Source organism: Sebastes umbrosus, chromosome 24, assembly GCF_015220745.1.
Source record: "Sebastes umbrosus isolate fSebUmb1 chromosome 24, fSebUmb1.pri, whole genome shotgun sequence".
Taxonomy (NCBI): domain Eukaryota; kingdom Metazoa; phylum Chordata; class Actinopteri; order Perciformes; family Sebastidae; genus Sebastes; species Sebastes umbrosus.
In genome coordinates this window covers 9,140,505-9,165,241 of record NC_051292.1, presented here as the reverse complement: position 1 = coordinate 9,165,241, position 24,737 = coordinate 9,140,505, and the positions used below count along the sequence as shown (strand labels likewise).

The window sequence follows — 24,737 nt, the reverse complement described above, 5'->3', positions numbered from 1 at the left end:
AGATAAGGGGAGTGTTGCGAAGGAGCGGTACAGTGGATGGAGTGATGGTGTATTGATCTATGGAAGTCCATCAGGCCCAAGACTCAATATGTCCAAGAGCTGTGACGGCCTCCTAGCCTTTCACACACACACATATAAAACACACACACACATGGACACTCACACACTACAGGGCAATAAATATTCTTTGTTCTCCTCTTTGTGTCTGTGAAACATTTTCAATTGAAGTTACAACACGGAGCTTTCATTTTGTGTTGGTTTTGGAGGATCCCAAAAGAGGAAGTGTTTCCGAGAACCAGAGTCCCTTTAGAAAACCTCTCATTTTACTGCAGCAGGGTCTGACAGTCTGCCACGCGAAGTCCTGGTTCTGGTTCTCTTATGCTTTCCTTCCTTCCAGCGGGCCCAGCAATACGGCATGGCGGTGTTGGCTCCCAGCGGTGGCCCCGAGCAGTGACAATTTTGGCAGCTATTTTAGATTTAGTCTTAGTCTTAAAACGAAAATGCTAATTAGTTGTAGTCACATTTTAGTCATTTTTATCCTTCATGGTTTTAGTCGACGACAAATCAAAACGTTTTAGTCACCAAAGTGATTCGATTTTAGTCAAAATGTTTTCTCTTGTAATTTTGTCAGCTCACTCGTCTTCAACCCCAAACTTCCCTTTCCCGGGCCACATTGACCAGCTCTGACTGGGGGATCCCGAGGCGTTCCCAGGCCAATGTTGAGATATAATCTCTCCACCTAGTCCTGGGTCTTCCACGTGGCCTCCTCCAAGCTGGTCGTGCCTGGAACACCTCCCTATCGAGGTGCCCAGGGGGGGGCATCCTTACTAGATGCCCGAACGGCCTCAGAAGGCTCCTTTTAGCGCAAAGGGGTAGCGGCTCTACTCAGAGTCCCTCACGGATGACTGAGCTTCTCACCCTATCTCTAAGGGAGACGCCAGCCATCCTCCTGAGACAGAGATAGGGGAAGAGAAGGCGTAAGGTGATCAAATTTAAGATTTTGGTGGGGCGCCGAGTTTCTGGTGACTCTGCATGATTTCATCTGATTTTGCCGGCATCGGCATATAGAAATAGCCACTCTTCTCGCTGATGGTCTCGTATAGGTATCTAGCTCATGTAGAGGCATCAGTATTACATTGAGACTGTTTCATAAATAGTTCCTCACAGAAACTTTAATTAACATTATGAAAAATGATCTCATAACCTCTATATCTTAGATGTTAAACACTGCGGTGATAGGTCTCAGGAGCTTTCAAAAACAGACAGAAATATCTGCTAGTGTGCTAAAGAGCAACTGTCTGCACAGAGATGTAGATCTCTGTAAACAGTTGTAGGATATTTTAAATCATCCGTACAGAGCCTGTTCACTCTGGGATGTCTGAGGCCTGAAATAAGGTCTTTGTCATCGTGTTTACTCGCCGCCCGCTGATGCCTGGGTTCTGCTTAGTCACTGCTGTGTCCAACGCGGTGGGGGGGAAACAACAGGAGTCCCTCTTTCTACCTGAATTCCCCTCACACACACACACATGTACCGCCGTGACCTCACACAGCCTCCGTCCCGCCCGCCACACACACACACTCTGTCACCAACAGAGGGACAAGAAAAGGCAGCACACAGAGTCCTCCTTAATGGTTTGCAAAAGAAGGCGAGCGCTTTCAAAGTGAAGCCCGGGGGCGTGGACCACAAGAGGAGTATTCACTCTGTCTTCACACACACACCACAGAAATAATGTCATGCGTTCATCTCTCCGTTACTTTCTTTTTTTAAATCTTTCGCGTCGTCTCTTGCTTTGGTTAAAACATGTTACTCCCTGTGAACAGCTAGTTTGAACAGCGGGAGTTCAGTCCGCTGGTTTTGTCCTTTCCGGGGAGGAAATCAATGTCTCCTTCACATAACAAAGACAGGCCGTCTACCAGGCTGATTCACATTATTAGCATCTTTAGCTGGCAAGAACTGATCCTACCACACCTTAGTTTCTGAACTATAATTACCGCCTTGCGGTTGTATGCCTCTGCCAGCCGGTAAAGTTGCAGTTTACATCTAAGTTTGTCCAAAATGTCATCACTTCATCATTTTATCCTGTTAGACCTTTCTGTGAAAGACTTTTCTTTGGTGGTCACAGTGACCTTTCTCCACCAAAATCGAATCAGTGTATCCTCGAGTCCAAGTGGGTGTTTGCGCCAGATCCCTCCAGGCATTCATTAGATATCGCTTTCACGAGAATGGGACGGACGTGAGGTCACAGTGACCTTGACCTTTGACTTTCAAAATCTATATCTAATCAGTTCATCTTTGAGTCCAAGTGGACATTTGTGCCAAATTTGAAGAAAGTTGTTGCTCAAGCCGTTCTCGAGATACCACAAGGATGGAACAAATGTGAGATCACAGTGACCTTGACGTTTGACTTTGACCACTGTGATAGTGTGCTTACCGGCTCAGGAGACTTGATGCCATGGTCGTCAGGTGGAGGCGTGGCTCTGATCTCGAGGGGCGGGGCCAAGGCCGAGTCACTGCTGCTCCTCACCAACAGCGGCGTGTCTGGAGTGGAGAAGGAAACAGTTAGAGACGCAGAGAAAGACTTCTCTACTTGCTCATATCATTCATGACACTCTGTATTTGATTCCTCAAACGCACTGAGCATCATCGGAGGAGGAGATGGAGGTGGAGAGAAAAGAAGGAAGGAAGTCTTTTGGCAACTTTCTCAGCGAGCAGCTGGCCTGCATCTTGTTGAAATGAGCATCAGGGAGGCTCAGAGGGTTAGACAGACCCCTGAGGCTCTCTGAGCTCTCCAGCAGCATTTGACACCGACACACTCAAAAAAATGAACATTTAGGGCGCCTGTTGGCACCTGAAGATAGAAAGAAAAAGTAAACCTGACGGAGCGAAGCTGATGGAATTTTCTGAAGAAAACGGACAGAGGAAATCACAAAGGGCACGTCGTGTGTTTAGAAAATAACATTCGTCCGATCACTTGTCAATGAGAATAAGTTACGGACTATCTGATGTAGACAATATATTGATGTCCTCTATTACAATTTTATATGATGTTCTAGCTAAAGGAGGTGATTCATCTTTCCTAATCCTTTATTCAAGATCTAGGGATGATTTTAAATGAAAATACTAAAGCAAAATCAAGGAAGCTAATTTTATCTATAAATTATATCTCAGCCCATAAATATGCATACAATTTCAAAAGATAATTCACCAAAATGTCCTGGATGTAAAACTGAAGACGGAACATTTTGCATCTGTTCTGGTAATATAAAAAGTTTCTGGAATTTGACTCATTGCTTCACTAAATCTATCATGGAAATAAAATTTGATTTGAACCCTTAGTTTCTACTTCTATTACATTTTCAATTAAATAAAAAAAAAGTATTTTTGTATCTAATTGATACAAAAATACTGCCTGACCATGACGGATATATTTGACTCCAGGACATCTCTGACTACATACATGCTGAAAATCAAACATTTTTATTCTATTAATTTAGATATTTTTCAAATTAAAAGTCCCTAGAAGTGTATGATTCAACTTTTTCCCATGGTCTAGTGTTAAAAAAGTTAAAAATACATAAAAAATATTCGCAATACATATGGAATCGGGAGATAGGTGTATCGTCCGAGCCCTAAAAATCCATACATCAATCTAGAAAATATACTTCAGCATACTTTTTTTGTTGGTTGATTTGTTTGTTTGGTGCTTTTTTTGTTTACTTGGGAGTACGAGGGTGGAGGGTAAGGACGGGTCATATGAGAATACTCAATAAAAAGAAATCTAATACAAACAAATCCCTCCCTGAATGGTCAAACAAAATGTGTTTAATTAAGGGCTATAATGACTCACAACCCCTTAGAGTGGACCAACAACCACCCAACCTTTTCAGCAATACGCCCCGATCCTCACAGTGCACATTTTCATACGACCAGCTGTTGCCACATCCCTACCCCGCAGCCCAGAGGAGCCCAGAGGAGCCGTGGCATGGGCAGGTCTGAATCCACAATAAAAACAAATTCTAAAGAATCTAATTTGGACCTTAGCGCTGCCTCTTGCTTTTAATATCCACCCCCCAAAACGGGAGCACACTGTTATTTGTGGATGTCAAACCCGTAGCGGGGCTGTTTTCAGATTTAACTCGACAGAGGAGGAAAATAAAGAGAGAGTGCGAGATAAACAGAAAGGGAATAGAAGCCGGGAGATAGTGACATCGAAGGAGGCAGGGAGGGAGGAAAACCTCGACGCACAGAAAAAGGGAAGGCAAACAAAATTCTCTACTTTCCTGTAATCAATCTCTCTTTGGAGGGTCAGTGACAGGGTCCTGGTCTAACGTGGTCAGAATAGAGAGAGCAGGGGAGGAGAACAAGTAGGGGAGAAGGTCTCGGCGTGATTGTAGACAGATGAGGAATGGTCCCAGACGCACATACAAATATCTCAAACAGTATCCACATGTTGTGTTCAGGCTCGTCTAAGTAATAATCTGTATTAACTAGCATACATTATCAGTTATTCTCTGTTGGACTAGTCCAAAGCTTCATCCTCCATCTGCACAAAAAAAGCTTCAAAATGTTGATTTCTTTTAATTGCTCCATCTTCCACTTTCTGTTTCTTTGCTTTTGCTGAAGGAAATCAACAGAATGTGGTCTAATCTGATTTAGAGGAGCAGACTTCATGTGGAAACGCCTGGCAGAAAACTACACAGAGAACAATCTGATTTGCAGAAGTGAAAGATGCTTTGATTTAACACAGAAACATCTGGGAAATAAAGGTATCTTCTCAGCGCCGGCATCAAAAGACATCAGAGAAACACGTAAAATACATCAGACGGCGCTCTTCCGTCTGATTATCTATTAATCTTGTGTGTATCTAAAATAGGTCAAACACTGCAGGTACTTTGCAACGGTATTAGATGAGTCTTTTGTTAGGATGCTATAGGGTTTATAGGACAACTTTTCAAGCTAAATGTAGGATTTGTTTCATTCAAACAGGAAGCACTAGTTCTACTACTTTACATTCTACAGACCAACACATGCAAACGTTTACAAGTTTAGAGGGGCCATGTATAGAAAAGCAGTAAAAGTTAATGGATGGTTCTTTGCTCTCCCTCCTGTACCACCTGTCTAGTACGAGAATACACACACGTACGCCGAACAGCAAGCATGTATCAGGTTTTAAAGGGGACATATCGTGAAAAACTTTTTCACATACATATGAGTATGTGGAGTGCCGACCAATAAGACAACCCAGTCAGTTTTATTGTTGGATGCCAATCAGAGCGGACTGGGCTTTTTCGGAAGGGGTTCTTAAAGAAACAGGCGCTAAAAATGGAGCGTTTTCAGAAGCCTTTAAATGAGCCGTCAGGACTTCCATAACGTTGTGATGTCACAACTATACAGTCACCGGTAGAAGTGTCCCAGCGACAGGGCAGATGCGGAAGACCGAAAACGCTGACCAATCAGAGCAGGCTGGGCTTTTTCGGAAGGGGGTTCTTAAAGAAACAGGCGCTTTCAGAGACTGTGCGTTCAGATGAGCCGTCAGGCCTCCCGTAACGTTGTGATGTCACAACTATACAATCACTTGTATGTGTTTTCTGAGCATTAAAGCATGTAAACATGTTCTAGTAGAAACCCCAAATGCAAGTATGACCCCTTTAAAACACATAAATAACCCACTGGTCTGCTGAGGTACTACTAAAGATTTTTCCCCACCATATGGGAAACAGTTACTCTACACTGACAAACGACACAACATTAAGTTGAACTGCAAGGACAATAGGTACATTAAGTACCAAAATACCTTCACTTCTGCAAGGCCAGCTGGACTAAATAATAGCACCTGTTTAGACTGGATTCTGTAGATTTTAAAGATACTGAATGATGGACTATAAGAAACAATTTCAAAATGAGCTCTACGACTACGCTTCATCACCTCAAGCTATGACACCTGCGCATACTTCACCCCAATGTCAATGATGCAACTTTGCGAAGTGACCAAGACCGCTCCATGGTCACAGTCAGGGTCCATTACCCAGCGGTCAGCCCCATAAATCCTCCTCCATTTAGCCATCGGGAGTCAAATCCGCCTCCATCAATCCTCCCACCACTTAGAGCCCAGGAGCCCGGCCGTGTGAAGGAACCTGAGGGCGGCTGGCTTTGACCTCTGACCTGCGTTGACCTCTGGAGGGTCGGCCGGTGTCACGGAGGGGCAGATATTGATGAGAGTGACAGTTTTAACTCTCTTAGGTCAGCCACTGTTTAGTCGGGTATAAACAAGACTGGCTCAGAGCCATTACTAATTAAAGGTGACTGGGCTGCTGGAAATAGGCTTCAGCATACTTGTATAGAATTGAATTGAATAGATTGTCACGGATACCCGATCCAGTTATTTGAGTCAGTATCGGCACGATATCTGTATCAGTGCATCGCTATTCTAAAGGCTCTGTGTTCTTGCCTTTGATTAAATGATACAAGTGAAATCTGTGTTAGTTATGGAGAGTCTTAAAGCAGCTGTAGCCCTCAGAAGCTGAACATCATTCATTCCCTGTGTGCATTGTGAGCAGAATTTCAATTTATTTTAAGATCACAGACATTCTCTGACTTTAACACGCAGTCTCCTGCCAGAAGGGTGGAGAGGAGGTGGAAGCACTATAACTTTGGATGTATTTTAGGTCCCCTAATTTGACGCTAACCGTGCAGCCACAACCGCGAGGTGCCCTGCGACTTTAAAACACGCGTCGGCCGCCAAACTCATCTCGGGGACCGCTTCAAGGGCCGGCGGAGAAAACAAACGGTAACACACACAGGAGTTGTGTTCCTCCCTTATCTTTCCGTCGAGACTCGTGTAATTGGAGAGACCCTGAAGAGGCCTTGTGAACTTACACTTCTGTGTTTATCTGCCTCCGACTCTCCATCTGCGACTCGCCGTCTAACTAGGCTGCTTATGCAATTCTGGGACGTTTATTTTAAGAATTCCCTCCTTGTTTTCAGTTCTGTGAAAGTTCTGCAGCGCTAGTTCACTCCCGGGGCACGATGGAAACAAGGACGCATCATGTTTCTTTGTGCAAGCATGCGTGTATGGTGTGTACTATACACTTAAGTGTGTATTTATATTTGTCTGCATGTGTGTGTGTGTGTGTTTTCATGCCACAGGCCAGGGCGGTCTTGTTTCTCTCCCAATCGATAGAGCAGCCCGGCTCAAGCTGCTCATGGGATGACGCGATAAGGACTCTCTTCCTCGAAGTGTGTGTGTGTGTGTGTGTGTGCAGCAGCGGATCAATGCAGGTCTAATCATCCCACCGGGGCAGTGTGAAGTCCAATCACCCTGTTCAAACAAGCAGTCCAACCCGACACACAAACACTGTGATGCCTGACTGATTACTGAATTACGTCTTGTCCTGTCCGCCGCCACTCAGCGCGATTACACGCACGCTGTAACCAGATTATTGGGAGTAATCAGATTAAGGTGATAGTGTGATTAAAGCATGCAGTGACCCCGGTTTGCATGATTTGTTGATAGATGTCTGGGAGCATGTCATAGCCTACGTGACGCATCTTATGATCCCACAGCCTTTTTAGGCACACGAGCAGAATAAAGTTCGGATAATACGGCAATCAAGTTATGTTGACTCTAATGTTGACTTTAATTTGACTATGATAACCCAGTTAAAGTGTTTATATACTGTACATGACAGCCTATATTGCTTTTATCTAATCTTGTTCAACACTTTGAACAGCGTTCCCTCCCATTATTCAGAGTCTGATAGATTCACTACATGTCTGAGCTTGACATGCTATATATTGTCTTTTGCTGCTTTGTTACTATACCTGTTTAAAGAGGACCTATTATGCTAATTTTCAGGTGCATACTTGTATTTTGGGTTTCTACTAGAACATGTTTACATGCTTTAAAGTTCAAAAAACGCTTTATTTTTCTCATACCGGCTGTGCTGCAGCACCTCTTTTCACCCTCTGTCTGAAACGCTCTGTTTGAGCTCCTCCCCCTGAAAAGCCCACTCTGCCCTGATTGATCAGCTAGTCCAACTCTGTTGTGATTGGTCAACCGAACCAAACTGTTCGGGCTACACTCCAGCTCTAACTAGCTTTGTTTGAGGGGTTGCCAAACTAGCCGCTTTAGGCAGGTATTATGCAAATGTGTTACTTGATGACATCACCACCTCTTTGGGAGAAAAGGCAGGACTTCAAGCGAGGCGTTTCAGGCAGTTCAGGAGCAGTGTTTCTCCCTTTGACGTGAACTTTGCAGACTTTTTTACATGCACAAAAAACTATTTAACACACTAAAGGAAAGAGAAAAAAAGCACAAAACCATAATAGATCTTCAGAAATAGTATGCAATTCGAGTACTATTGGTTTCAGACATATTAAAATATCTCACATACTGTTTTAGCGTACTAAATAGCATGTTAGTATGGAATTTCGGACGCAACCCAAGTCCTAATTTGTAATTCGTCAGGCAAGATCTATAGACCTTTTCATTGCCATGCTGTTGCTAGGGCAACAGCTGTGGTCCAAGTTTACTTCCTGTTGGCTACTGCATCAACAAACGTTGCAACGGGAAATACAAAGGGGCCCATTTAGAATGTTTATGTAGTCAACTGACAGTTCCCATCGTGCTTTTGTGTGATGTAAACAGGAAGTTTGTAAAGAATATATGTATACACGTCTTCAAATTTCTACACTACCAGGTCCGACTGGCTTCATCCCTTTGTCTACAGAACTAATTAGAAATGGTCTGCATGCTAGATGTGATGCAGTTAACAACTGATCTTGTTACAGCAAAAGGGAGAGCAAACACACGCAGACCCACTGGCCTGAGACCTTCCCAGCAGTAGATGGCTGACTGATTTTGGGTTGTTTAAGTTGCATGCTGGGGTTTCTTTTGTCAAATTGCGTGTGTGTGCGCGTGCATGTCCGTATGACAAAAGCTGCCTTATTGCATGCTCTATATGAGGGGCGTCACGGGGTCACATCATAACTAAGTTAGTCAGGGTTGGAGAGCAGGAGGAGGAGGTTGGAAGACAGGATGGGGGGGCTGGAATTAGTCCATTCACGCTCTGCTGGACTCTGGGCATGCTAACAGGCTACAGTGCTAATCTAGTTAGAAGCCATGCAGAGACGGGGCGGGATGGAGGAGGTATCGGCTGGGGGTAGTGGGGGTGATGGGTTCAGGGTCTAGAGGGCCGGGTGGCGAGCTGGATGGCAGGTGGTTGAAGCTGAATAGTAGAGTAGGCGAGAAATGACTGGAGTAGAGGGCAGATAGCGGAGCAGAAGGATGGCAAAGGGCAGGTGTGTGTATGGTGGAGTCTCACTGTCTTTCTATAGCCGACAGATGGAGAGAGGAAAATGAAAGGGTGGCCCAGTGATTAGACAGACCCGTCCAGCCTCATTTAATCTTCAAGAATTAATCAATACGAAATAGAAAAAGAAAAAGACACATAGAGACAAAACTCATGCTCCAGATTACTTACAGTAAAGTGTATCTATAGCCAGAACAGACTGCAGCCCAGACAGAGCCCATATTTCCCCAGAGGCTCCCTCAGGCTCCTGACTGACTATGTGTGATGATGTTTCCCACTGGAGATGCACCATGACCCAGTAACTTGCTCACTTTATTTCCCGACTGCTAAACTGCCGTTCCATCGCTCGTATAAAAAGCTGTATTTTTTTATATCATCATCTTCACACGCGTCGTTTGTCAAAGTGTCATTCTCACTCAGGTGACCTTGATCGACTCGCTGAACCTCCCCGACTACCTCAGAAGTGGTTTTGTTGTGTCTTTTTTTAGCTGACCCTAACCTCTGACTTCACAAGAAAACACTTGGAAGTCATAATTTCCCTGCAGGACTTACGTAGACAAAGGAGATAAAAACATAATTCATCACTGCAATACTTTATAAACTCTGTAAAACATGATGATTTTAAGGACAAGGGAACATCTGTTACATCTTTTCATTATGTCATCACTCTCCTCTCTAATCTGTCTGCTTGCTGTCTTACCTGTGAGGTCTCACTGCACTCCAGAGAGACGTGATTGGCTGTACAGCACTACATTAAGTCGAGTATATACATATACGCGATGTAAAGTGTACAAGAGCAGGCTTAGAAGAAGTGTGGTTATGATGGTCACACACTCACTACGTGCCCTGGATAGATTATGTCGTACAACAACATACCGTAATGAGTTAAGCATTAATTTATCAAGATATCTACTATGTCAGAAGCAGAATCTGAGTATATACGTCATCTTAATGGAGCACAGAGTGAAGTTTTTGTCAGTATAGGAAGAATAAAGACAAAATTAAAGAGCATGGCTCTTATCATGTCATGTTGTTGTTGAGTAGTGGCATTTAAGTCTTGTATACATTTTAGTAAAACACTCTTCAATTCTCAAGTCAATATACGTTTAAAAAATGCCCTCATATAAACAACACCCACGTATTGATCATGTTTTGTTTTGTTTTCGGCTGTTTTCTTATTTTTCTCTCCCTCTTCTCTCCATTATTTGGCCCGCGGCGAGGTATGGTTTTATCAATAAGCGAAATACGGGGAACTTTTATGATGACATACATAGCCCCTCCTCTCTATTACTGTCTCACAATCAGCTCTAATCTACCTATTCATTTGTTAGCACTTATTTTATTATAATATTATGCCTTTCACTTCTTTAAAATCATGATTATTATTATTTTAATGAATTTTGATTTATTTTCCACTACCTTATTTACTTACCATTATTATTATCATTATTATTATTATTATTATTATTATTATTATTATTTTGTTTGTTTGGCTCATTCTCCTTGCTTTTATTTTATTTTTATTCTTTATTATTATTATTTGAATGAATTTAAATTTGTTTTCCATGCACTTATTTACCTACCATTATAATTAATATTATTATTATAATCATTATTATTATTATAATTATTATAATCATTATTATTATTATTATTATTATTATTATGTCTGTTTGTTTGGCTATTTTTCCTTGCTTCATTTTATTTTTAGCCTTTATCATTATTTTTTTATTATCATTTTTTCTATTTTATTTATTTATTTATTTCTCCCCCTCACATAAAAATATTGCGATTTTGATTTACATATGAAGATTATGTTACGGCATGTTCTTTGTCTTTTTCGTTGATATTGTATGATGCAATGCTTTTGTACAAAGTACATGTATGGTTTAATTGAGTCAATAAATGAAAGTAAAAAAAATTATATTAAAATACCCTGCAGCGTTACATTTCTGGCTCTGAGTCTGAGCAACGTGTGAAAACCAGAACAAACTAAGTAAAGAACTAAAATAAGTGAGGACGGCAGGAGAGAACGCTGCGTCAACACTGCATCTGTTTTCACACGCAATCAAGTTACAGGCAGGAAAAAAAATCTCTCTTTACACAGCAGGTTCAGCTTACAGCTGTTCCATAAATGTACTTTCTGACTCTCTCTCTCACACAGTCACACGCCTCCACATAGACACACACACCTCCTGCTGTCTCACCACCATACACTTTCTCACATGCACAAAAAAAATTGAAAGTGTTGATTGCGCTTCTCTTAAAAAAACTGCAACATCTGTTGTTATATACGGCAGAATATTTCATATCTTGATAAGAAAACTAAAAAAACAAATGAAATCATTAACAGCGGATGTGACATACTGGCTTTTAGGCTGGCCTCGTTGACTTCGATCTCTCCTCCGACTGGCTCCTGGTACCCCAGGTGGGGGTAGTAGTGGGCGGGTTCAGGGCTGTGGGCAGAACTGGAGTAGCCGTTGGATATGGTCTCTCTGGGACTGTCTGTCTTCCTGCGCTGGACGTCAAACACCGCTGCCAGCTGGAAAGAGACACACAGGGTCAAACTGTAGCCTAAATATTAGACGATATCAAACATAATGTGCACACAATGTGAACTACAAGCGTCACAGTTTACACCAGTGGTTCCTTACCTATTTTATAAAAGCTGAGCTGAGCTTTGTTATTGTAGTTAAATAAATATAATTCATAGGGCTGCCGATTAATCGCATTGTCCATAGTTAATTGGGATCAATCGCAAATGAATCGCACATTTTTCATCTGTTCAAAATGTACCTTAAAGGAAGATACGTCAAGTATATAATACTCTTATCATAGCATTAATGCGTTAAAGAAATTAATGGCGTTAAAACGAATTTGCGTTAATATAGCGTTAACTTTGACGGCTCTAATAATTCATGGTGTTGCTAGATTGCTGCTAGACCGCCCCGATAATACAGGTGCGGGCCTCCCTTTGTGTGCGTCAAGCGGGAGAGCAAATGCTGTGAATGAAAATGTTGTTTTTGAAAGGCTAAACGCCAACAAATATGAATTGAAGCAGAATATTTCAAGTGTGTTATTATGATTTTAGTTATACATGAGCAAATCTAAGTGTGACAACCTCAGAGCAGACAAATCCTGGCGCAACCCGCCTGTGATCTTTGGGGCCCGGACCCCAGGATGGGAACCGCTGGTCTAAACAATGAGATTTCTGGCTTATGAACAAGCAGGAAACACGCAGCCAGGTTATACAGCGTCTCCACTGTGCCATGATCACAGAGAGGCTTTTATGTGATTCATCTTGCCAACAGTGGGGATGCAGCCTGCTTCATTGTGCCAAGTGTGCAGCTCATTCCCTCTCAAGCCTCTTACAGTGCAGCAGACGCCACTTCAGCAACAGTGGAACTTTCTTCTCGAAACAAAACCGGACCAACGGAGGCCGGTTCAGAGGCACGCGTGGACGAGGCGAGGTGTGCGTATACGGAAATTAGTAGGCAAATGAGATCTGACGCGAGAATGAGAAGCTGTCAAACACAATGACACGGCTGCCACAATGAGACGGCGGGGGCGCCAAATGAACAGGGGATGGAGGGCAGAGGGACGACAAACAATCCTAATTGAGACAGGGACATGATGGCAGATAGAGCGAAAAGGGGAACGTGTGTGTGTGTGTTGACTGCGGGGCCGTGCCATCGCGGCTACGTGGGTTTGATAAATGGGCGCGCGGCGGCGTGACGCTCTCATTAGACGGTGCTGGCGAAAGGAAATGACCACTTAATGAAAAGCAATAACCGCAATGGAACGAGGGATGGAAATAAAACAACAGACGAGTGGAGGACGTCAATTAACAATAAAGAAGCACGGAGGCTGTGTGTGTGTGTGTGTTAGAGTGTGTAAACAATAAGCACGGAGGAGGCGGCGGAATATGTATCATCCATCACGCTGTGACGCCGCCTCTCACCTCAACCTCCCGTGATTCAATATCCTCGTGACACCTGGGCGACGCCATGCAAAGGAGATTGGTGGGTGTGTGTGTGTGTGAGCGTTAAAGAGAGTGAGTGGAAGAAAAGATGAGGAATTGAGGGGCTGGCAGATGCAGGGGAGAGAAAAGAAGACCGAACGCCAGGAAAACAATCTGATTGGCCGCTTGATGGATGCTTCTTGAGCTCTTCTTTATCTGCTTTCCTCTTTCTCTCCTTATCTCCTTCCCTCCCGAGCCTCCGTCTCTTTCTCCAAACTCGCTGACAGCATCAATCAAAGAGGAAGTCTCGGAGCGTAATGTGGATTTGCGCGCGCAAACACACACCGACGGGGCGCGTACGGAGACACGGCGAGGAAAAAACAATTTATTCGTTTTGAACAACAACAACTTCTTTTAATGTGCCGAGGGGTGATGATGATTTGCTTTCCGGGAGTTGATTTTTTTTTATGGCTGACGCAGGCAGGGGAGGGATGCAGATGAAGGCCGCCCTGCTGCTTCCACTCATCACTCAATCAAACACAAAGTATCAACAAAATGAATCATGTATCGCTTCGTTTGGAACAAGCTCAAGTGTAGAAAAATGGACCTTAGCGGTTGTAAGTTTGTAAGTAATTGAAAGGGTTAGTTTGTATTTTTTGAAGTGGGTTTATACTCCCACGTTCTGCGAGGTAAACTTTTGTGAATGTAGTCTGGTGGCTTTAAAGAGAGCGATATCACGGCTTCAGTTCCCCATTGGAAAGGGCTGTTTGACGGCGCGGTACAGCGGCTGTGGACGGGAGCAGCAGAAAAAAATATTTTAGCCATCTAAATAAAATCTACATCAGATTAAGTGTACGCTTTATTAACAATATTTTCACCGCATTACGTTGCCATCAAACAGCCCTTTTCCGACTTTAAATTCTAAATTCTAAATTCTACAGTTTAACAAACTAAAACTACATCTATCTTCATTACTAGATATCACCAAGGGCAAGAGAGGAAATGTGAACCGGCCCTTTAATGTTTTAAGATTTGCCCCCCTGTGGTTACAGAACAGCTTTGCTTAGTGTACCACTAAAGAAGCTGGTTGTAGATATTTCATTACAGATTATATTCAAACTATCAGCCGGAAGAATCATTCATACTGTGAAATACTACAGCAGGAGAGGAAACTTGGGGAAAAGCGTATTTTTCGCAGTGGTTTGAAATCTAGTTCTTCAAACAGAGCAGCAGCAGCATGCTCTTTTGGAGGACCCTGTGCCCCAGGATGAAGAAAAACACCTTGAATGCCTCACGGTGTGTTTACTTAACCGTCCCTCCTGACTGTGATTAGTATTCTAGGAAACAAATCGCCTTATTTTTCCTGCTGTGTCTTCGGGGGGATATTGATATGGACCTGGGGAGCCTGCATGTCAACTACTGCTGAATAATGTGACCCCTTTTGTCTCATTTCCATAACACACACAAACACACACACTCTCACAAACACACACTGATACCCGTGCCAAATACAAATGGCTGAACCCTTCATATTGTCATGTTATGATCGTCTGTAAATCACCACGCAGCGTGCGTATCCGACGTGACCAGACTGGCTGGGGAGACTGTGTGTGTGTGTTGCACAGCCAAAGCGATTATCATGACATACATGAAAGCCGTATACAATAACACGCGTGAAGCAGAGAGAGAGATAAACACTGTGTCTGTGTGGATTCACACCGCCTCGGGCACGGAGTTAGAAAATGTTGGAAAATATGTGGCCTACGGGAGACAAATGCACACTTATTTCACTTGATTTAATAGAAAGGCAAGCACACACACACACCCACACATAACCTAGAATACTTTAACAAATTATTATTTTGCTTTATTTTTGATTATTAAAGAAAAATAATTTGAATCAAGAGTAGATTTAAAGGCACAGTATGTAATTTTCTGCCGCTAGGGGTCTCTCAATCAAAACAATAACGAAAGACGGAGTTCGGTGACGTGATGAAGTAACGTGGGATCATGGGAGTTGTTGTCTTTGCGTTAAGCTTCTCCCGGTTAGGATTCCTTCGGTGTTCATCGCTCAGGAGGTTTTTACAGAGAGACAACCACAACACTGACACATGCGCAAAAGCGAATATGACGCCATTGACATACTGTTACCTTGATTTAAAATGACACGGCCGGTGGTGGTTAACGTGCAAAGAAACCTAACAACGTGCCAACAAAAGACAGGAAGAAGACTGCAAGCTAGTTCACGTGGATGTAAACTGCCAACCGTGCTATTAGAGTACAACCCGTTCTGCCTGCTCAACGCCACAGCTGTGGCTCCGTACCTTCAAAACACTCAAAACTATTATGCTCGAGACAAAGTAGTCCCTTGTTGATACTGTAATGTTGTTCCAGATGTTGGGGACACTCCCCTAACAACTGGTTGGGACTAGAAAAAGCTAGTGGACCATGAGTTTAAAACATGTTTTGGTCAAACTTACTGACTGAACATTCACACTCAGTGATTATGTTATAAGTTATAAATGTGCTTTTTCTGCTGTGGCATCTTAAAGAGGTCTGTTATCTGAGGGGATCTGGCTAAAGACACCATCACACAACAAACTAAATGAGCCCACAATACCACAGGTGACTGCCCACCAAGGTTAGAATAGTTTTGAATTTTCAATTTTTTTACTTTTTGATTTCATTTTAGTTTAGTTTTAGTTAGTTTTCAGAGTGCATTTGCTAGACTTGATAATCACATGCAGTTTGGGGGCAAGTCATAGTCAAGTCAGCACACTGACACACTGACAGCTGTTGTTGCCTGTTGGGGCCGAGTTTGCCATGTTATGATTTGAGCATATTTTTTATGCTAAATGCAGTACCTGTGAGGGTTTCTGGATGACACTTGTCACTGTTTTGTGTTGTTAATTGATTTCCAATAATAAATATATACATATATTTGCATAAAGCAAGCACATACCCACTTCCATGTTGATAAGAGTATTAAATACTTGACAAATCTCCCTCTAAGGTACATTTTGAACAGATAAAAAATGTGAAATTAATCGTGATTAATCACGGACAATCATGAGATTAATCACAATTAAATATTTGAATCAATTGGCAGCCCTACTAAAAACATTTTTCCCTGCTTATTTGAGTTTCCACACAGCAACCTCCCACCCTGCTGAAGTGACCTTGTGCGGGGCTCTGACTCCCTACCGGCTCCCAGGACGCTGTGCTGCAGCCTGACCTTTGAAAGCAATGATTTCTTTACTCAATAAATGTACACATTATTATGATCAATATTTACTGAGATTGTTTCGGCTGATGCAGAGCTTGCGTGCGTCACAGTTATAGTTTTATTATTGTTTTTAATAGCTGGGTATATGAGATTATCCAGCTGCTGTGAACGGTAGACAGTGTTTACATGTTGCAACTCACAGATGGAACAGTTGAGCAGCTTTAATAATTAATATACTTGCTAAGAATTAATTAGCCAAATGCAGCACATCTTGTATGGATACACGGGGGAGCGAATAGTATCTTCAGCACGCACACACACACCATATATACATATATATATATGCAATCAGGAATCTTCACGCACTGTATAATGCCATTATTTTAAAAAACACAAATATGTGGAAACAATCTGAGACACACATTTCTCACAGATAGAGGATGAACATTGCCCCCTTGCTTTAGTCCAGCACTACTGCATGCTGGGAACACTCAAGTCTTTACATAAGCATCAGCAACACACACACACACACACAATACTCACAAACAAACATACACACTTCCCTATTTCATCTGCTGGTACTAATCAACACATTTTTCTTCCCCTCTCTCATCGCTGTCTAGCACTACTGTGTGTGTGTGTGTGTGTGTGTGTGGTAGCAGTCTATTGAGATGCTTTTGTGCTGTTGTCATTTATCTTACGACCCCCCCCCACCCCTCCTCCACCTCCGTTTTCTCCCTCTCATGCTATTCTTCATTCTTTCTTTGAACGAGAGATGCATAATTCAGAAGCAGTGCGCGGAATCCTGACAGTAGTATGGTAACCCAATCATCTCACACACACACACATATATATTTATATATATATATACAGTACACACACACACACTTTCTTTACTAAAGTACAGGTTTACAAAGACTATTTTAGACATCTGCGTTTTCGTGCGCTAAAATCGGAATCACAGAGAATAAACCTCCCACTCTGTGTCTTGACTTGACGGCAGGGAAATGAAAGCCTTCACTATACCCGACGTTTCGGAAAACGCACCGTCACCAAAAAAAAAAAAAAAAAAGGATTTAAACTGCAACTGATGGCGCACGAAAAAAAACAAACACTTTCTCCATACTGTATTGGCTCCTGACATTTCTGTTGTTTTTCATTCAGGTGCCGAAGACACTTGGAAAGTCAGAAAATTAGATGCAACAAAAGGAGCAGATAAGATGTGTAGAGAATGGGGTTTCTCCACGGTTGCGAAGCGCGATGAATATTGACAGCGCGCGGGTACGGAGGGGGGTGAAGCGTCTCACCTTGACTAAGCGGAATTTGGGCTTTTTGATATCCGTGGCGTCGTGTGAGAAATGGCAATCAATTTGACGGTTATTTGCCTTTTTAAATCAACTAATTGTAATTTGTAATACTCTTGTTCTGTGAAGTTGCAGCTGCTGGCTGTTTTTTGAAGCGATTTCTCCCTTTAATAATGCACAAAGATGCACTTACATGTACCTAATCCATGTTCAAGGGCACATACTGTATATACACGTTTCCAGGGCAGCGTAAGGGCCACCCAGAGGAATGCTATTTAAACAAGTAGAAAATTGGTTGCATTACCGGTGAGAGCCGGGCTAATCCTGCGTCTACTCCATCCTCAATCTATACAGCACACTACCAGATGTGGAACACACACACACACCTGGCTCTGGGCCTGCACACACACACATAAATGACTGCACACGCAAGATTAGAGAAGCAACCGCACCGTCTCCCACAGATGCACAATCAGACTTGTCAAGCCCCGTGGTAAGGGACTTCTTCACAATCCTGAATCCTATACAGAGACGTCACGACGTTGAACCTCTAAATGTTTCCTTCCTCCCGTCTGAAGGGATGCCAGTAGCTCCAGATAGCAGCTAGTGCTTTCACATTAAACACGACGTCTCTTTGATGCTTCTGACAGACTCATCTAAACACACCAAAGTCAACTCCTCAGTCTGTTGGTTGCAGCGTTCATGCAAATTTAGCAAATGATGAGCCAGATCTTACTCCACAAAGTAAAACTGGAAGAATCGTGATTTTTTGCACACATTCTGTATACTGAAGATTAATACGTGCAGTTGATTCTTCCAGTTAGTTTTCATGGGAAAAATGGCAGATTACAACCCAGCTGTTTGGCAAAATACTTTGTCGAGCGAGTGACCCCCACTTAATCTAGAAAATATTTGAAGTAGAGTGCAAATCCAGCTGGTTGAATGTGTCTTACTGAGACATGTAGAGCCGCATTGATTAATCGATTAGTTGTAGTAACTGTTAAATTAATCGCCAATTATTTTAATAATTGATTAATCGGTTTGAGGAGTAATTTTTTAAGAAAAATAAGTCAGATTCTCTGATTGCAGCTTCTTAAATGTGAATATTTCCAGGTTTCTTTACTCCTCTATGACGGTAAACTGAATATCTTTGGACAAAACAAGACATTTGAGAACGTCAACTTGGGCTTTGGGAAACACTGATCTACATTTTATAGACCAAACAACTAATCGATTAATCGAGGACATAATCAACAGATTAATCGACAATGAAAATAATCATTAGAAGCTGCCCTAAAGACATGCAGACCTATATTCACAGGGCGACATTCAACAGGTGAAGCATCAAATGCAGAAATAAGGATACAGAATTATGATAATCTGAGCATCAATGTGTTCTCTAAATGAAAAGTGTTTTTTTCCACCTCAAAGATCATATACTTTGTAATCTCTGATTAATTATTGACAGCTCTGTGTTTGAAATCAAACTTTATTTATGGTTGGAAATCACATATTTCCCCAGGAAGTCGTATATATTCTGAGGAAAAAAATCCACCCCTATAGTCCACCTACACCCACAGACGACCACACGCACACAAACAAATAGAAAAACTTAAGCAAAAGGTTTTTTGGAGAAAAGAAAAATGTGCAGACCTAACAGCTTATTGTTCAGGCGCTCTGCCAAAAAGGTTCTTTATGGCTCAGAAAAGGGTTGAGTTACCTTTCTCCCTCTCTCTCTCTCTGTGCGTCCACACACTCACATCTGTCGCATCAGCCACAGTGATGGAGCATGGGCGCACACGTAAACACACACAAAGCGAGCCACCAGCTGAGGTACTGCAGTGCCGGCTACGCACGGTGAAAGGCCACATTATTATTTATGCACACTCATAAAGGGAGAGGGTAAACTCTTCATAAATCACACACACCCGAGAGGCTGAGGGAGGAGGAGGAGGAGGAGGAGGAGGAGATGAGGGAGCAGAGGAGTGAGGGATGTGGGCAACAGGGGAGCTCCAGGCCTCGTATTTCTCGGGCCGGCAACACAAATATCAAACCGACTCGTTCATCATTCCCGCAGTGCAAACACATCAGCGGCGGTTACGCCGGTCCTGTTCCGCATCCGTGGACATGACACACTGACACATGCGCGGCAAACGTGTGCTCCCTCGGCGCGCAGAGAGTCATAACCCCTTCCTCATAAATGTGCATAAACACGCACATTCCCATGTACGCAGAGCGAAATCGCACTCCCCAAAAGTCGGAGCCGGAGCCTAATAATCAGCTTTCTTTTCCCTGTGGCCGTCGCAGGGCCAGCTGCTCCCTCCAACCTCCTCCTCCTCCCTCCTTCCTTCCTCCCGGGATCTGACAGAGAAATAGAAGGAGTGATTAACTCTGAGCTTCGAGGCTTTTGCCCTCTCACCTGTGGCTCTCTCCTCCACATGCCTCCTCCTCCTCCTCCTCCTCCTCCCTCCATCTGCCCTCCCTTGACATTCATACCATACGTCACCTCTTTCTTTCTGCCTGTCGCCTTCCTCTTTGTGCTTTTGAAGTGACATTAAATGTGGTTTAAAGAGGAAAATCTCTATTTTCCATTATTATTATTCATCCAATTATTAATAATTTACTAGTTTCCGCTGTAGAAGTGACCTAAAAGTGCTTAAATTTTCAGCTCAAATGACTTCTGTAGGGGTAAACATGCTGCTCTCCTCCACAGCGTATATATATACGTGAACTATACATTACTGACATGCGGTACTTGCCGTTGCCATGGAGAGCTAACATCTCTCACAGCCCGAAGGTGTTTGGGAGAAAGAAAGGGAGAGATTTTTCCTGCACCCATCAACATATGTGTTCGCCTTATTAGATAGTTATTGACTGGACATCAGAGCCCGGAGTAGCAGTGTAGGACTTGTGCTGCGTTACATGTCTGCCAGCCTCACAAGTACAAAACAGCAGCTGACAGCTCCATCCATCAGTAGATACTGTATGAAGGCTACTGCAGGCTTACCTGTTACCTGACACATTAGGAGCTATGGAAGCTCATTATTTTGACATACTAAGTCATTATTTTGACATAATAAGTCATTGTTTTGAGATACTAAGTCATTGTTTTGAGATACTAAGTCATTGTTTTGAGATACTAAGTCATTATTTTGACATACTAAGTCAATATTTTGAGACAAGTAGGTGATTATTTTGAGAGATTGTCATTACTTTGAGATACTAAGTCATTATTTTGACATACTAAGTCATTGTTTTGACATACTAAGTCATTGTTTTGACATACTATGTCACTATTTTGACATACTTAGTCATTATTTTGACATACTAAGTCACTATTTTGACATACTAAGTCATTGTTTTGACATACTAAGTCATTGTTTTGACATACTTAGTCATTATTTTGACATACTAAGTCACTATTTTGACATACTAAGTCATTGTTTTGACATACTAAGTCATTATTTTGACATACTGAGACAATATTTTGAGACAAGTAGGTGATTATTTTGAGAGATTGTCATTACTTTGAGATAATAAGTCATTATTTTGAGATAAGTTAGTCATTATTTTGAGTTTCTCATTATTTTTGTAATACTAAGTCACTATTTTGCTATGTTAAATTATTATTTTGAGACACTCAGTCATTATTTTGCTATGTTAAATCATTAGTTTGAGATACTTAGTCATTATTTTGACATACTAAGTCATTGTTTTGAGATACTTAGTCATTATTTTTGAGATAATAAGTCATTATTTTGAGATAAGTTAGTCATTATTTTGAGTTTCTCATTATTTTTGAGATACTAAATTATTATTTTGAGATACTAAGTCCTTATTTTGAGATACTCAGTCATTATTTTGCTATGTTAAATCATTATTTTGAGATACTAAGTCCTTATTTTGCGATGCTAAGTCATTATTTGAATGTGTGTACAGTAACTACTCTAATAGAGCTATTTAACGAAGGAGTCCCAGCTCATTAACTCAGTGTATATCAGCTTCTAATTAACAATCAATGCTAAATAGGCACTGAAACAATTAGTTGATTAATCAATTGGAAAATTAATCATCAGCTATTTTCTTTCCTTTTCATCTATATCAGCCGGTTTTTCATCAGGTTTACAACATCATAATAGCTTTTACTACAGATAGAAATCTGAACTTTAGAATAACACAAACAACTCACAATTATTTTCATAAATCTGTCTATTATTTTTTCTGTTTACAGAACAAATTTCTCGGGCTGTATCCGAGTCAGGATTATCCAGGTCAAACCTGATTCGCCAGACGTTTTACTGCCTTTAATGGCGTCAAATATGACCATCATCTGTGATGTGAAAACTAGTAAAACAACCACTCCTCCTCTGCATATGTCCCTCCATTTTCAAATTGTAGGCTGGCTAATAATTCAAGTGGCCTATTCAGACACATTAGTGTCCGCGGAGCTCCATTCATTAGCCCAATCAGCTACCTGATGAGGATGAGAGGCAGCAAAAAAAATGAATAATAACAATAGTGTGTGTGGACACAGATGCGGGTTTCAGCTGCGTAATTGCACCAGAAATCATTAAATACTTAAATGAGTTGGATTCGGTATTAGAAGCATTTATCCTCTAGCTGCAGCAGTGGAAGTACACACTGCCGCACACGCCCCGGGAGTGTGACTTTCTGCTGATTTGAGTTATTAGCGGTTGGAGTGAGCGGAGGGAAAACACGGCACACACATATATATACACTAGTGTGGGGCAATGTCATGGAGGAATAACAGATGGTGCGAGGCTGGTTGGGTCAGAGAGTAGATTTGCTGTAAACAAGTGGATCTATAATAGATCATTAGCCGGGTGTGATTAGCTCCTCTGCAAGGCTGCGGTGCCAAAAATCACCGCTAACTGATGAAGCTAATACCGACGACAAACACGAGCTGCAGCTTTACAACAGTTTCCTAACATGTCACGTGTCTGGATTACACACATCATTTGAAACACATCCTCATTTTCTCCTAGAAAAACGAGTCCACAGAGCACCTCTGGCCTTGGGACTGCCGCCCCCCCCCCCCCCCCCCCGTAAGGTCCCTCCTGCCAGACCACAGCAGGCGCATGCAGGTCAGGTTACAGCCCGCCCGTCTCACTCCATTAGGAGCTAATGGGTGGTGTGATGGTGACACCGAGGGCAACATGTGATTAACAGAAAGAGAACCACCAAAGGACAAGATCTGAGGGTGTGATGACCTAGCGGAGCCTCTATATACGTCACACCACGCCCGCGCAAAAGGGGGCCTTATCCGAAACCGAATCCCGGCCTTTTGCTTCAGTGAACTGACAAATGACTTTGGAGAGGTGCCATCATTCAAAGTCGAGAGGTGCGGCGACGGATCATGTGAAGGAATTAAAGTTCCGAAGTGCAACTTCACGAAGGGAACTTAAATGAAAAGCAGACGGCGAGAATTCTTTCTCCTCAAGTCTTTAATTACAGAGTGTGTGTGTGTGTAGGGGGTATTGTTAATTGAATATAATCAGATGAGCTGCTGTGGTGCTCAGATGGAGGGGGGGGGGGGTTGAATCAAGGTCAAGGCTGATGAGATGTGATGAAATCAGTTCAAGTGACCGAATCCCGCCGGGCGAACACGTTCAGTCGCTCCGGTCTGATGTGATCTGATCAGCGGGCTACGGAGATAATCTGACTTTATTCAATATACTGTATGTTTACTGGGATGTATTAATGTATCGCTGACGTTCAAGAGAGCGCGTGATAAATACAAGGTGAGGACAACGCAACGGGAACTCCCTAATTCAATAGCTCTTTATGAAGGTTATACTATTTATGACAACAAACTTCTTGTTTTAAGTCATAAACAAGTCAATGTCAGAGACTTTTTGCGCTACACAACTCAAATGCTCTGTCGTTTTAGAAATAATCAATTGTCAATATCAGACGGCAGTCTTGCAAAAATGGACAAACAATATTTATAAATATGATTTCACATAATGAGAATGAAGCGAGGCTGGAAAACATTTAAAAAATACCCATTTTCCATTATGCAGTTTAGCTTCAGACAATCAAATCTCCGCATGTCTGGAGCCTCCGGGCTTCAACGGCGACGGCAACCTTAAGAAATAAATGTTCTTTTTTGCTAGAATAAAATCAATTAGGCAGACAACAGAAGGAACGTAATGAGCGGTTCCAGGTGAACTGCGGCCGATTCATTATATACACCGGGGCACGTTCAGAATCCGTGCAAGATTTCTAATTAATATTCAAATGTGTCAGGCAGACACAGGTAGGGACGTATAGAGGGTACAGGCTATGATTAGGCTGGCGTGGGTGTGATATGTGGGAGATATCTAATAATCTCTAAATGGTTTACGACCAGAATACATCTCTTTTACCACATGAACCCTCTCAGGTCATCATGTAGAGGGCTGCTAACTGCTCCCAGAGTGCAAACTAAACGCAGAGAAGCAGCGTTTACAGTCATTAGTGTGTATCACAGAGCTGGAACGAACTTCCAGATTAGACTTGAACCTGAACCCAGGTTAAAAACCATAGACTGTATGTAAGAGGTGGACGTAGTCACCGAGACGTTACCCATTGGTTTGGGGACTGCCGTTTTGAAGCCTCGAGTTCAGCATTTTGGCCGTCGCCATCTTGGTTTCTTGCAACCAGAAGTGACATAAGTGGAGCAAACTACAACCGAACTCTGAATAAGACATTTTCAGGCGACCAAAATGTTACAATTAACTTTGATGAACTGTGAAAGGGTTACTAAGTACTAAGTACTAACACGAAAACAACTCCCAGACCCGACAACGCCGTGGTAGCGACCTGTCTATCACAAGGTAGCCACGCCCTAAAGCATCCCCTGCTTTATGGTCTATTTGTCTCTAAATGGGACCATAATTTACTAAATGAACATCATGCTGTATTGAAGAAG

At 42.4% G+C, this 24,737-nt stretch overlaps 1 protein-coding gene across 1 annotated transcript in view; it reads right to left on the bottom strand.

Annotated features, from left to right (window-relative positions):
- Positions 1 to 24,737, bottom strand: part of pard3ba (par-3 family cell polarity regulator beta a) — a 136,432-nt gene that overhangs the window by 96,553 nt on the left and 15,142 nt on the right. The window contains 2 exon segments of the mRNA XM_037762380.1: positions 2,433 to 2,539; positions 11,680 to 11,854. Coding sequence (XP_037618308.1) covers positions 2,433 to 2,539; positions 11,680 to 11,854 — 282 coding nt within the window.